General features: G+C 44.9%; 1 protein-coding gene across 1 annotated transcript in view; it reads left to right on the top strand.

Annotated features, from left to right (window-relative positions):
• The window catches only part of AFF3 (AF4/FMR2 family member 3), a 291,962-nt gene that overhangs the window by 196,321 nt on the left and 82,109 nt on the right, over nucleotides 1-13,532 (top strand). The window contains exon 9 of the mRNA XM_035315957.1: nucleotides 10,585-10,625. Within this exon, the coding sequence (XP_035171848.1) occupies nucleotides 10,585-10,625 (41 nt within the window). The remainder of the gene's footprint in view (nucleotides 1-10,584; nucleotides 10,626-13,532) is intronic.

Genomic DNA, 13,532 nt, shown 5'->3' with positions numbered 1-13,532 from the left:
AAAAAAAAAAAATGGAACCTGTACCTTTGCTGCAAATGAACTTAACTTTCTAAAAGTACACTGATAAACTTGAAGAAAAATCTTTCTGATGAGAAGATTCTCACTCCACTGAGCCAGGGAACCTTACTTCATGAAGTCTGCCCACGTGCGAGTCTGACTGCAACCGAAACTACACAAAGCAGAGATAAGCAAAAATGGAAAAATTAAGTTTTGGGTTGAGGAATGGCTGGAACCTCAGGTGCTTTTGTACTTAATCCAAATGGCCTACTCAGCCCTCTGTCACTACAATGCAAGTGCATTTTCACACCAGAGGAATAGCCTTTGTAACAGCCTTACTTAACTCGGATAGGTCCATTATTTCCTGTGTATTAGAGAGGCAATCCTTTTGGTATCCAACATAACTAAAATCCAGAGCAAGATTTAAGCCAGCTGAGCCAAGCTTTTTTGTGGTTTGCCAGCTCTGATTTTAAAATCTCTGTGACATCTAAATTTGCACTTCCACTAGGCATGACAAGAAGACCAAGATTGCCTCACTGAAACTGTCAGATGAAACAAAATAAGAGCTCAGTCTTGTCCTGCCAAACTTGGCTCACATCACTGCCTATCTTACAATATCAGATTCAATGTCTGTCATGCACTGGCAAGCAAGATCAAGCTCTAAATTTGAACACCACCACCATAAATGACAGTGAAAAAGGTTAGAGACCAGCTTGACTCTTGGGCGTATGCAAAAACTGGGGAAATTCAAACATAACATTCTGATCTCTATGCACACCTCTAAAAACAGACTGAAAATAAATTTATAATACAAGGTCATCTTCCTTGTCTCTTCATGGTGATGCTGTGACTAAGTTGTAGCTCTAGCAAATCCTCTAGGTCTGCTCTTTTCTGCTGGTATCACCCTTTCCAAGGTAACATTTCCTCACTGCCTCTTCTAACTTCCTTTACCCTGTCTTCTTGAAATCTCTGGTTATTTTTTTTCCACTGTTGAACTAGAATTCCTCTATGAACATCTGCCACGATGGCCATGGGAACATGTCCTGATGCAATCGATTCAGCAGTGCTTGCTGATTTGGGGCATAGGGAGGGATTATCCCCTGTGTCTCCAGGCTTGTTTTCCCTTGTCCTTGCATAAGCATTTGTAAAAACTCAGTTAATTAGTTTCACCATCTTGCAGTTCCTGCTGCCACAGAAAGAGCCCTTGCTGGAGTCAGCCACCACCTCTGAGCCCACACCCCTCACAAGAGTGGCCATAAACCTCTGTTTGCCTTCAGGAAAATTCACTGCAGTGTGCCTGCAGGAGGACAGTTAAATAACCAACAGCCACGGATAATTTAGAGCACAAATTAAGGTTGTTTGTAATACCGCAGCTATTACAGGCTGTAACAGGAGAACATACCCCTGACACATTCAGGAGCCCACAGGGCATGTACTTATTTAACCCACCCCATGGTTTCTCTGTTGCTGTACCTGTCTGTCCCACTCAGCTTGTGAGCTTTTAGTACCAGCACAGCTTTGGGGAATCATCAGCACCAGCACAAGGGAAGCAGAAAGGTGAGCAATGAGGAACAGCTCCTGCCACAGCCATGCCACCTTCGCTCCCCTTGGGCTTTCAGCTCTGGCTGGGGTGGTGCTAGCAGGTGTGGTGGCGTCACCCAGCTGGGCAGCAGAAGTCCGCCACAGCAGCTCTTTCACTCTACCTCCTCAAAGGAAAAAGGGGGAGAAAATACAATGGAAAAGACTCAAGGGTTGAGATAAGGACAGGGAGGTCACTCAACAATTATTGTCATGGGTAAAACAGAATCAGCATAGGGAGATTAACATCATTTATTGCCTATCACTAGCAGACTAGAACAATGAGTAACAAACACCTTCCCCTCCATCCACCCTCTTCTACCTTCTCTCCCCAGGCAGCGCAAGGGAATGGCAGCTGTGGTCATTCCCAATGCTTCATCTCCGCTGCTCCCTCACGGTCCCTCCCTGCCCCTGCTCCCCGTGGGGTCCCTCCCACGGGATGCCGTCCTTCCCCAGCTGAGCCTGCGGGGGCTGCCCACAGGCAGCAGCTCCTCAAGATCTGCTCCCACACGGCTCCGTACCACGGGGTCCATCCCCCAGGAGCAAACTGCTCCAGCACGGGTCCCCCCACGGGTGGCCTGCTCCTGCGTGGGCTCCTCTCCACGGGCTGCAGCTCCAGCCCGGGGCCTGCTCCTGCGGGGGCTCTCCATGGGCCGCAGCCTCCTCCAGGCCACATCCACCTGCTCCACCGGGGGCTCCTCCACGGGCTGCAGCGTGGAGATCTGCTCCGTGTGGGACCCATGGGCTGCAGGGGGACAGCCTGCTCCACCAGGGGCCTCTTCACAGGCCTCAGGGGAACTGCTGCTGCCTGCCTGGAGCACCTCCTGCCCTCCTGCTGCACTCACCTTGGGGCTGCAGGGCTGCTTCTCTCACGTTCTCACCCTTTTTTTCCCGTCCTTCAGTCTGCTGTCCCAGAGGCCCACCCAGGATTGCACCGTGGCTCGGCTCTGGCCAGCAGCAGGTCCCTTTTGGAGCTGGTTGGAGCTGGCTCTGATCTGACACCGGGCAGCTGCTGGCTCTGCTCACAGAGGCCACCCCTGCAGCCCCCCATTACCAAAACCTTGCCACATAGGGCCAATTCAGCAGGATGTCTCATCAACATGAGGAGCTGTGGGAAGGAGATGTGAAGCATGGGGATGGGTGACAGCAGAAGCAGAGGCAGCTGAGAACATGTCAGAAAATAAGAGGAACATGAAAAGAGAAAGAGATTAAGGGAATGAAAAAGAAGTGAATGGAGAAAAGAAATTGAAATAAAATGTCATTATAAGAGGGGCAGAAGCTACATTAGACATGATGAAAAAATAAGGAAAAAGAGCCATCATCCCATCAATCAAAACTAGGATTTAAATAAAAGGGACTGGGGAACCACTACTACAATTTCTCCTGTACCTAGGATGAAATCTTGCTCCTCTGAAGGCCATAAGAGTTAATGCTACTGATTTGAATCATTTTAGGATACTATTCCCTGTTTTCTTTTTTCTTTTTTTTTTTCTTTTTTTTTTCCTAGCACAATCCAAGCACTACCAATTGGGTAGTAACAAATGCTTCATAGACAATTGACGCAGCACCTCACTGGGCAGAGTTACTGCTATATAGGGAACATAGGCTGGTGTTCCCCCCATTTTCACATACATGCACTTTTGGAGAAAAAAAAAAAAAAAAAAAAAAAAAAATCTTATTTAATACCAACCTCTCAGACTCCCAGTAAATCCTGTAAAGCCTGTGGCATAACACTGATATTTTTCCTGAGGTATCCCAAGTGTTAGCAGTACTTCAGCAACAGGGCCTGTTCCTAGATAAGAAGACTATTTTGGAGACAAGGAAGTTTTCCAAGGTGACTACTGCTTGCAATGACTGAGACCTTCCTCCAGAATTTTTGAAAATTAACCATTTTATTAATGTAAAGTGCCAAGGACTTTCCAAGTACCAATGTAAAGCTCAAACGACCTTCTGCTTGTCTCCACTGAAAAAGATTAAAGTTAACTCCTCTGTCTTGAAACCCTGTGCGCTTTTAAGAGGCAGAATTCAGGAGAAATCTGAACAGATGCAGGGCAGAAGACTCAACATTCACAGATTTATAAAATTCTCTGAATTGTTAATACCCATGCTGCTTTTACAGTAATTTGGAGATCCAAATCACTTAGCAAGTATTAACTACTTAATGCAATGCTCCTGAGAGGTATTTAGGTACAGTTAAACAAGAATTATTATCTCTGTAGAATTGACAGGGAGACAGAGGCTGAGATGTGGCTCATTTGAAACCACATGGCAAGTCAGCTGCAAAGCCTGGATTAGCACTTGGGTCTTTCAATCCCAGGTGCCATGTTCAAGTCACTAGATTGTGCTGCCCCTGAAGATTAGTAAGGATTAATGGGCAAAGCAGAGGAGAAAGAACAATGTACGCCAAAAAATATAATAATAAAACCCCAGGGTGAAAAATGAATACTGAGGTGTTGAAAGGCCTGGAGAAATCATGAAATCCAGAAAGGGTTTTATGGTTTCTTAAAAGATGTGGCTCTGATGATGACCAACTCCAAAGGGGGAAAGAAGGGAGACCCTTCTAAGTCTTACAGCCTGTAAATCCCAAATAATTTTCAACCAGACAGTGAAACTCACATTCACAGACTCACATTGCAAATTTACGGAGAAACACTCACGCTGCAGTTAACAAGTGATTTTAAATCCCTCAGAAATCCACACTGAAAAGTGATCCTCAAAACAAAACCCCTAGGAACACTGTGAAGTCCAGAGTATTTCATTGAGATAAGGCACATTAAAAATCACTTAGGATAAGCTGCCTGAGCTGGGCTCCTTGGGCAGCTCCTATGCCACAAGGATGCAGAGGCGTTAAGCATGGCAAGTCTATGGGTGTGAAGGGGGTTTGTTGCCTCTGTGTGGAGTCCTGAAGGGAATGTCATTGCAACAGGGTGCAGCCCTGCACTCCTCAAATAGAATGTTGAAAGCTGGTGAGAGTTTCAAAAGAAGGGAGAAGGATGCCTAACATGTTCGGAAAGTGTGCCTTGGAGTGAAAGCTGTCTGCACAGAGAATTTGTAGAACTATAGAATGACTTGGGTTGGAAAGGACCTTAAAGATCACCCAGTTTCAACCCCCTGCATTGGGCAGAGACACCTCCCACCAGACCAGGTTGCTCAAAGCCCCATCCAGCCTGGCCCTGAACACCTCCAGGGATGGGGCATCCACAGCTTCTCTGGGCAACCTGTGCCGGTGCTTCACTATCCTCATTATAAGGAATTTCCTCCTTATATCTAACCTAAACCCACCCTCTTTCAATTTAAAGCCATCACCCCTTGTCCTATCATGCCACTCCCTGACAAAGAGTCCCTCCACAGCTTTCTTGTAGGCCCCCTTTAGGTACTGGAAGGCTGCTGTAAGATCTCCCCAGAGCCTTCCCTTCTCCAGGCTGAACAGCCCCATCTCACAGACAAAGGTGTAGCATCCAGTGCAAGAAGGTGCTTATAAAATAAGCTGGGCTAAACTCAAATCTTAACACAAGAGTGAAGAACCCTGTGAGTGGTTGGATCAAAGTGGATTCACACTAAAACAGTTGAGGTTTTTGCCCTAGGTCCACAACAGCTCCCAGATCTGAAGTAGAAAAAAGCTCTGGAGAGTCCCATGGTTCAAATTATGGTAAGCAATCAGGTTGTGCCATTCACAAATCTTCTTAATGGCTTCACTAACTTAGGAATAAAATGCATTCAAGTTAAAAACAACCAAAACATTAAGGAATTAAATAGGATCAATGTGGAAGACATAAGAAGAATGACACATGAAAGAAGATTTATATAACGGTGTTTGTGCTGGCCTGGTTGCCAAAAGGCAGAATACAGGAATTACATCTTTCCTTAACCCTAGCTTGGAAAAGTTAATCTGCAGTCTGATCCTTTGGAGCAATGGGAATGGCTGTTAATAAGGGAGATACTTACTGGGAGCACAAATGGCTCGCTGCAGAGTCTTTCCAGGGCAAAGTCTATGACCCAAGGAAGACAACCTAGATGCTCTGGAAGCAATGCAATTCATTATCATGCATGGACAGTTAGTATTGCTACACTGTGACTGAAGAAATAGTTCAAATTCTCACCTTATGCACACCTGCACCACCTCAGTGAAGTCTCCACTGTACTGATATAACTCCACACAACTGCCATAACTGAGCCCTCTCGTTATAACAGTGATTACTCCACAGGACAAGAAAAAATGGAAGACAAAATGTCTGAGTCTGCCAGTGGTCAGTTTATTGACTTTTATTTGCCAAATCATATCCTGGGCAATGTGAAAGAAAATGCATCCATGACCAGCCTGCAGTGTATCCAAGACACTCTTCCAAGCCCAGCAGAACGTTCTTCAGTAGTTCTCATTTGCTTCTTTTCCAAAAATGACTGTAAACCCAGCAGTTTATGAAGCAATTCTCTTCCAACTAAATTTAAAAATAAAATAAAATAAAATAAAATAAAATAAAATAAATAAAATAAAATAAAATAAAATAAAATAAAATAAAATAAAATACCTGGGGACCACTCCTAACACTCCTGGATCTCCAGCTCAAGCTGTGTATTCAACCCATTCCTTTCACTGCTCAGTCCCAATTACAATGCACTAGCTCGCTGCTCAGCCCCAATTACAATTACTAAGTATTTAACTTCCTCTTTGATTTCTCTTCAACAACAGCTTGCAACTTGTGACACTTTGAGTAATTTTGGTAGCTCATTTAACACACACACACTGAAACCTGAATATCTGCTGATTGTGTTCGCAAGCTCCGGCTCACTGCAATAAAAGATGGAGAGAGGACATGCAATCTCTGGAGATTGAGAACCTGAACATGATTACTACTGCCTGAAAACTTGCTTTGTCTCAGTAGTCTTAGGGTACAGTGAGGATCTTTCATGAATGATTAATGAACTATAGGCAGATCAATGAGACTCTGCCCTAAATGTATCTATAACCAATTCAGGTGTGGACGAAGAAGTTTAACCAGCCCGTATCCTTTAATTTACAACTCCTGATGTAGTGAAATGGAGTAATCCTTCAGATATACTGTGGCTAGTTTCTCAAGCCCAAGTACCTGAGCCACCTAAGTGATTTTTTTTCCTCCTCTGCTTCCTACTCAGAGTTCAAGTTATGATATTGTGGGTTGGCCTCCAATATCCTTGTTCATACTGAAGAGACCCTCCCTCTGTGAGTAAGCCCACTGATTCCAGGAACTGAAATTTTAGGATTGTGCTCATTACTGATGAACGCATCTGAGTCTAGCACAATCACTTATCAGGAGAATCACTTATCAAGAGCACTTTTTAGTGGTAGTACTTGGAGATCTTTAAATTCTGTCAGCAGCATTGAACTTTGAAAATTATTTCTTATCCCTAATTTCTGTAGCCAGCATAGTCACTTACTTCCAGGAATAATAAAGAATGCATAGCATATTCTCATTTTCTTTCTTGATGGATGCTGAGCTGGCCTCAGTAATGTTGTTAATGATGTAAAATAAAATGCAAATTAAATATCACAATCAAAAGGAAGCTATTCAAAAATAGCAGTGCAGGCAGGACACGATACTAAGTACCACCCTTTTGCTTACATTGTTACAAAGGTAATGCCAGCATATTAGAAACATAATAAATCAGAGAAAGCCATTTCTATAACAAGAGTTTTTCTATGGGTCATGACCCTCCATGGGGATTCATGAACGAGCTTAAATGGGGTCACAATAAAACTGTTAGCAAGAACCAAGGGCAGATATTTCTCCCTAAGCTGAGCAGCCAAGTCCTCTAGCAGGGGAACAAGAGAGCAGACTGTAATTAGTGGCCACAAGTATTTATACTTGCTACAGGACTGCTAACTACCTTTAATTACAACGGCTCACTTTCTCCAGGAGAGGGGAGCAATAGAGGCTAGAATTAAAATTGCCAGGTAGTTGCTAACTGCCTTTCATTGCAGGTAATAGATCTGCTTCTCCAGGGAGGAAGGGTAAACTTGCAACTGAATCATATTCCCCCATCACTCAGAAATGGAGCCATTGCCAACTCAAAGGGTCACACAAACACACAGGCAGACATGTCTGTCTTTTCAAACAGTGTGAGCAAGAAATCTGTAGTGTCATCTGCAGAATGTGCCACCTCCAGGCAAGGAGTGAGTTGCAACCTGCATTGCTTCCTGGTGAAGAAAGACGCTTCTTAAAGGACTTAATATCAGAAGCTAATTGAAAAAGTAGAATGATGTCACTGAAAAATACTTGTACATTTCTCCTCGTTGCCCTGGCTGTCATCTGAATCCATGTGCTTGCCCAGAAAGGATCACCTTTTCAAGGCTGTCAGCAGCTGGATATACCAAGTTGGAAACTGAAGATTGGCACTTGAGGCTGCAGTCCAGCACCACATGGCCTGGCTCAGTTTAGCACTCTGAACAGATCAAGACAAATCCTCTCCTCTTCCCTCCTAAGGGCTGCTTTCACCTAGACGAGAAGAGAAAGTACATGGTTCTTCTCTCTCTCTCAAAATTAGGGATTTTCAAGAAATATAAGACTGGTAGGCACTCCACATCCCCATGTCAGTGAGCTTTTAGGATCATCAAGGTCTGTGTGTGCTTTCCTGGGGTCTCTGCAAGGTCCCTGACGACTGTGGCTACAGAGCAGCAGTCTCTTTCTGGCTCCTGCAGCCAACATGAACCTTGCTTGGGTCAAGTTCTTCATCTCCTCAGAAAGGAGTAAGAGAGACATCAGGTGAAAATGAACTCACTGGCAGATTTGCCTTTTTCTTGCTGCCCCTCAGTCCTGTCCCCATCCTTACACCACACCCTGCACTGCCTCCCTTCCACTGGGGAAGCAGCTCAGAAAAGGCATGCAGGTTGCAAACGACCTGGGAAAATAGATAGATAGATACATAGATACATAGATAAGGAAAAGTATTACTTTCCAGCTGGATCCGTTTTCTAACCTGCTCGGTTGCACAGCCGCTTGTGGAGGTCTAAGCCAAGAGTGGGAAACATTAAAAGTGGCTTAAACAGCACTGCCACGTAGTGGCTGCCTGCAAGGGAAGGATGTGAGAGAAAGAGAGGTGACTTGCATGATGTCTACATCATTTGGTCCTGGGGAAGAGCTCTGATAGGGCAAGGAGGCTCCAGAGCTTTGGAGGCAAAGGCATAACACAGTGCAGAGGTCAGCATTGGGAGCTGGCAATTTGAGAGCCACGATGGCCAAAGGTTCCTGCTAGTGAGGCTAATTAGTCATGCGAGGAGATGGGCTCACATTGGCCTGGGTTGCTTAAGAAATTAAGTCATAAGACATTCTTAAACACAAGGCTTGGATCTCTCCTGTGTTTTTGTGCAAGTGGGATGAAATTATCATAGAGAGCCACCCTCAAAGGTGAAAACAAAGTGCTAGCCTGCTAAAATGAAGGGCAGGTGCTCCCCTTAGAATCTGTCCTGTAGACAGGGTTGTACCCAAAGAGCCTGAAAGTAGAATGAGCTATCAGAGACTATAAAAGACCAAGCTCCCCATACTATTTTCCTAACACTAAAACCAGCAGGTTCATGCCATTGGCACATTCCCACTGAGCTGGTGGGACCTTTCCAGCTCTTCCTGTGGGCTCTCTGCCCACCATAGAAAGTGAAAGTGAAGGGAAAACCCTCCTGCAAGCTGTGCTGCCAGCAGGGGATGTGGCATAGTCTTTATCTCCTGACAACCAGCATGGACACACAACAAACCACACCTCCCTGAGTGACCCAGGAGATATAATTATTCCTGAAAGTGCCTGATTCCAAAATCATGCAGAAACCCTTCCCAAAGCACTTCTGCACTCCTGTCAGATCTGCACCGATCCATTCAGGGGATCTTTTTACACCTGTCTGTGAAATGCTCCAGTCAATGCAACTGCAAGCGAGGTTTTATCCAGTGTGTCTCTGCAGCCTAGCCAGGAGGGGTGCTTTCATGCTCTCTGATGCTGACCAGGACGCCAGGATGAGTGTTCAGAGATGGGGATGCATCCCCCTGCAGACTGAGGAGCCAGAGAGATCATTTGCAAAACACTTGCTGGTGGCTGCAAAGAGAAAACCTACATTTAATTTTCTGCCCCTTGACTGCCCGTGCTGCGTGGCTTTGTGTCCCTTCTGTGCCAGGAGAGGCACAGCCCGGACAGGGATGAGTGGGAAGGAGCCACTCTGGGCAGCCGCAAGCAGAACTGGGGCTTTAAAGTAGATTTTCAGAACATTATGGATTTCATCTTTGCTTAGCAGCTAGTTACTGTGCTGAAGTCATGAATCACCCTGCTTGAAGTGATTCAAGGAGGGGAAAGAATAATAATAATAAAGTGGCAAACCAGCTCAGGGATAGGCTTGGGAGTCCTATTAAACTTGAGAGGCTACGATTTCTATTCCCAGGACTGCTGGCTAACACTAGAACGAGCACCATGCCTCCCCACCCCATCCAAAAGAGTTGTGCTAGGCAAAAACTGAGGAGCAAACCAGCAACAGGTCAATCCTGTGCTGCGTAGCCCAGAGTTGCCAGCAGATTAACATGGCAGCGCTCATGAAAAGTCTGCGGCAGCTCTGGCAAGCTTTGCAAAATCTATAATTATAGCTACAGGCTTCGTCGCACAAGGAACCAAATATGTGATGTTTGTTTCTGTGGAAGAATGGGAGGAGACTGATGGTAAAGGAGAGGGAGTGGGAGTGCGGAAGCGGGGAGAGGGGAAGGAAGAGAGCTGAGCCCTGCAGAGTTTTCAGAGACCTGCAGAAAACCGTCTAAATAGAGTAGTTCAGACCTCAAATACTGTGCTGTGCTTTGACAATCTCCTGGTTTATGGCGTACTTAACAAAGTGTTCTTACATTTACCAGGCTGGAATGTCCATTTTGCTGTAGACTCTCTGCTACTTTGCTAGTACTTTAAAATTTGGACACGTGACAAAAATGTGTGTAACGCATTTTTTAAAGTGTTGATTGTACTCGTAATTTTAAAGTCAGAATATAAAATAAACATCTCTGCCCTTTCTTCCAGCAGGCAGCACAGAGATCTGCTCTCCGCGTTCTGTCTGACAGGTACATTTTGTCATTTTTATGAACTATAAATTGCTTTATGAAACGTTGAGCCCTATTTATTGTGGCATATAACTCATAATCGGATTTTGTCCCCAAAGTATCTGCGAACTGGGATGTTAAACATTTTGCATGCTTGGATTTGTCATGCATGTGTAGAGTTTATTACTGCAAAAATCACAGTCTTGTTGTATTTCATACAGAGTATGCAGAATCCCTTGTTGTGATACCAAACGAGAGATAAGAAACTTACTGGAGAAGGCATGAATGATGCAGTAAATTCTCAGCTTTAGAGTTTGCTGAGATATATCTAAGCTCATTTTTCAGCAATAAGTACTTCATTTATTTTGAGATGTTCTCTTTTGACTTTTTCCAAATTCTTTCCCTGGGAATTGCTCCTCTTGTGATGAGATACTCCATACATTTCAGGCACAAAAACAATGCCTTTTTTTACCCCTAAAGTTTTGAGGGATCAGTATTTTAGAGGAATTTAATTCTTTTTTTTTTTTTTTTTTTTACTTCTTCTGGAACTGCAGCAGTGCTTCAGGCAGATAAGAAAGGGACCGAATCCTTAGCCAGCTTTCAGGTTTTACTCAGCTCTTTTTCAAGCGAATTTCCATCAGCTTCAATGGGAAACTGGCCTGAGCAAGGAATTCAGGATTCGGGCCATAGTAAATGTTATAGTTGGGCCGTAATCTGCACAGGTATTTACCTTAAATGACTTTTATGAAAGAGGATTGATTGAAATATAAGGTAGCTTTCTAAGACGGTCCTGATTTCTTTTCCAGTTTTGGGAACGGGGGGAGGGAAGGGGAAGGAGAGACTGTACGTTTTAGTGCCTGTGAAAAAGAACCAGCAGATTTACATTTATCCACAAATGAGGTACTGTGTCATGCAGGCTGACACAGAGTAAATTTCCCCCTGCCTTGCTGGCAGCCCCCTGCGCTCCGCCTGGCCCCCCGCCCCCCGCCTCCCTGGGAATAAGCAGTAATTGACTCTCGAAGCCAGCTCAGGCCAGGATTTCTCCAGAGCAGAGCCTGTCACTTAGGCTGAATTATATCTTGTGCACGGATGAATAACATTTCTCTCTGGTCTGAGGCTAAGACTGCCAAAATTATCAACCTTCCCCCCCCCCCCCCCCCCCCCCCCCCCCCCCCAAACTCTGCCCAGTTTACAAACACCATTTTGTTTAGGATTTCTTTTGCCCCCCTTAAGGAAAAAAAAAAAAATCCAGACTGAAACATATGGGATGCGGGTGAAATCACTGGCTCAGTTGTAGAGTACACGAGCATTTGCTGTAATAGGGACAAATGCAAAAGGAAAGAGGAGTCGGGGCAGCATCGTGTGTGTCTCCCTGGAGGTGTGCAAGTTCAGCCACCAGGCCAGGCAGCTTTCACACGTGGTGAGACAATGCTGTGACAGGGGAGGGGGGGGCAGTTCTCAGCATCCTTCCCCTGGGCTGAGCAAGGAGCATTCCCACAGAACTGCCACTGGAAGCAGTCAGCAAGCCCCAAACCCTGCACTGTTACCCCGAGGAAGAGCAGTGGTGAGGGTGCATAGATGGTCCCAGACCCAGTGGGGGTGAGGAAGCACTCTGCATCGAGCAGTTGCCCAGAACTGGCACTGTAAAAGTTCTGCCTAGCCTTGGCTAAAGGCAGAGCTCCTGTGATATTGCTGCTCAGTGCTTGTGTCCCAGTAGCAGCAACGAGCGCCTGGCCACACACCAGCACGTCCCAGCACCAAGGGAGGTGAGGTGGCAGGTTAAATCAAGCTCCCGGCAATTTCAGCCACCATTCTTTTTTAAAATTTATTCTCCAGTAGTTCCCGTTTCAGTTTTTGCTTTCAGGTTCTGTTAAAAAGCTAACAGTTAGCTAAACAGAAAGAGGCAAAAAAAGGGGAGTTTTTGAACCTGTAGCCATTGATTTCTTCCGTGTGCTGCACTCAGTCTTGTTTTCAGACTGCCACAGTAACCCCCAGCAGATTTATGTGCAAACACAAAGATTAGTGACCCAGAAGCTCGACTGAAACAGCTTTTCTGCTTCCAGAAGACAGGTTGCTCTGCACATGCACTGACTGTTTTGTCAGGAAAGATGCACTGGCCCCATTCACTTTTCATTCTCTCATGGAAAACCTTCAGTGTTTATACAGCACAGCTTGGTTTTAATTTTATTATGCTTTTCAGTAAAGTGGTCTAACTATAAAGATTGCTCAATTTCTGGGACAGAGAAGTACAAACATTTAACTCATATACCTTAATGGTATAGTGCTAGCATATCTTCAACGGCATGACTCTCGAATCCACTGCCTGAATAGCTTTTAAATTAAGAAAAATGTCTGTACCTAAAATACTCAGTGCGTTCTGCTATTATTTAACAGTGAGCAGTGTGGTTAAGCCAGGTCTTAAACCTGCTTAATCCCACTGAGCTAAATAGATTTTATTATTGACTCCCCTGGTCCCAGCACTCTGACCTCAGGACTGAAGTTAAAAGCTAATTTTTTGCAGGCTGTTTCGCTAACCCAGAAGCACTTGCTTGCTGGATACATTTGCAATGGGGAATGTCCAGCTGTAAATTACAGATGTTTGTAATCATACCCAAACACAACACTCATTATTATTCTTTTGTTCTTTTTCGGCTGAGAAGCCCACCATGAGGGAGACCGCACAGTACTTAATCCACACATTAAATTTACTCACAGCTCATATTCATGCACAAGATAAGATTTTCCATGAAGTAAAGATTTACAGTGGTCCTAGGGCACTTCTATTCCCCTAGCTGCTTTTATTTTTCTGTGCTGTAGTGCAGGCCAAGTGGGTCTGACTAAAAGTCTTGAATGCTTAGAGGAAAGCCTTGTGCCACCGCTGAATTTCCTCTCTCGGTGTAATAGGGAAAAGCTGTCTCATTCCCTGCA

The sequence above is a fragment of the Oxyura jamaicensis genome, chromosome 1 (assembly GCF_011077185.1).
Source record: "Oxyura jamaicensis isolate SHBP4307 breed ruddy duck chromosome 1, BPBGC_Ojam_1.0, whole genome shotgun sequence".
In the NCBI taxonomy this organism is placed as follows: domain Eukaryota; kingdom Metazoa; phylum Chordata; class Aves; order Anseriformes; family Anatidae; genus Oxyura; species Oxyura jamaicensis.
This window is presented reverse-complemented; position numbering and strand designations above follow the sequence as displayed.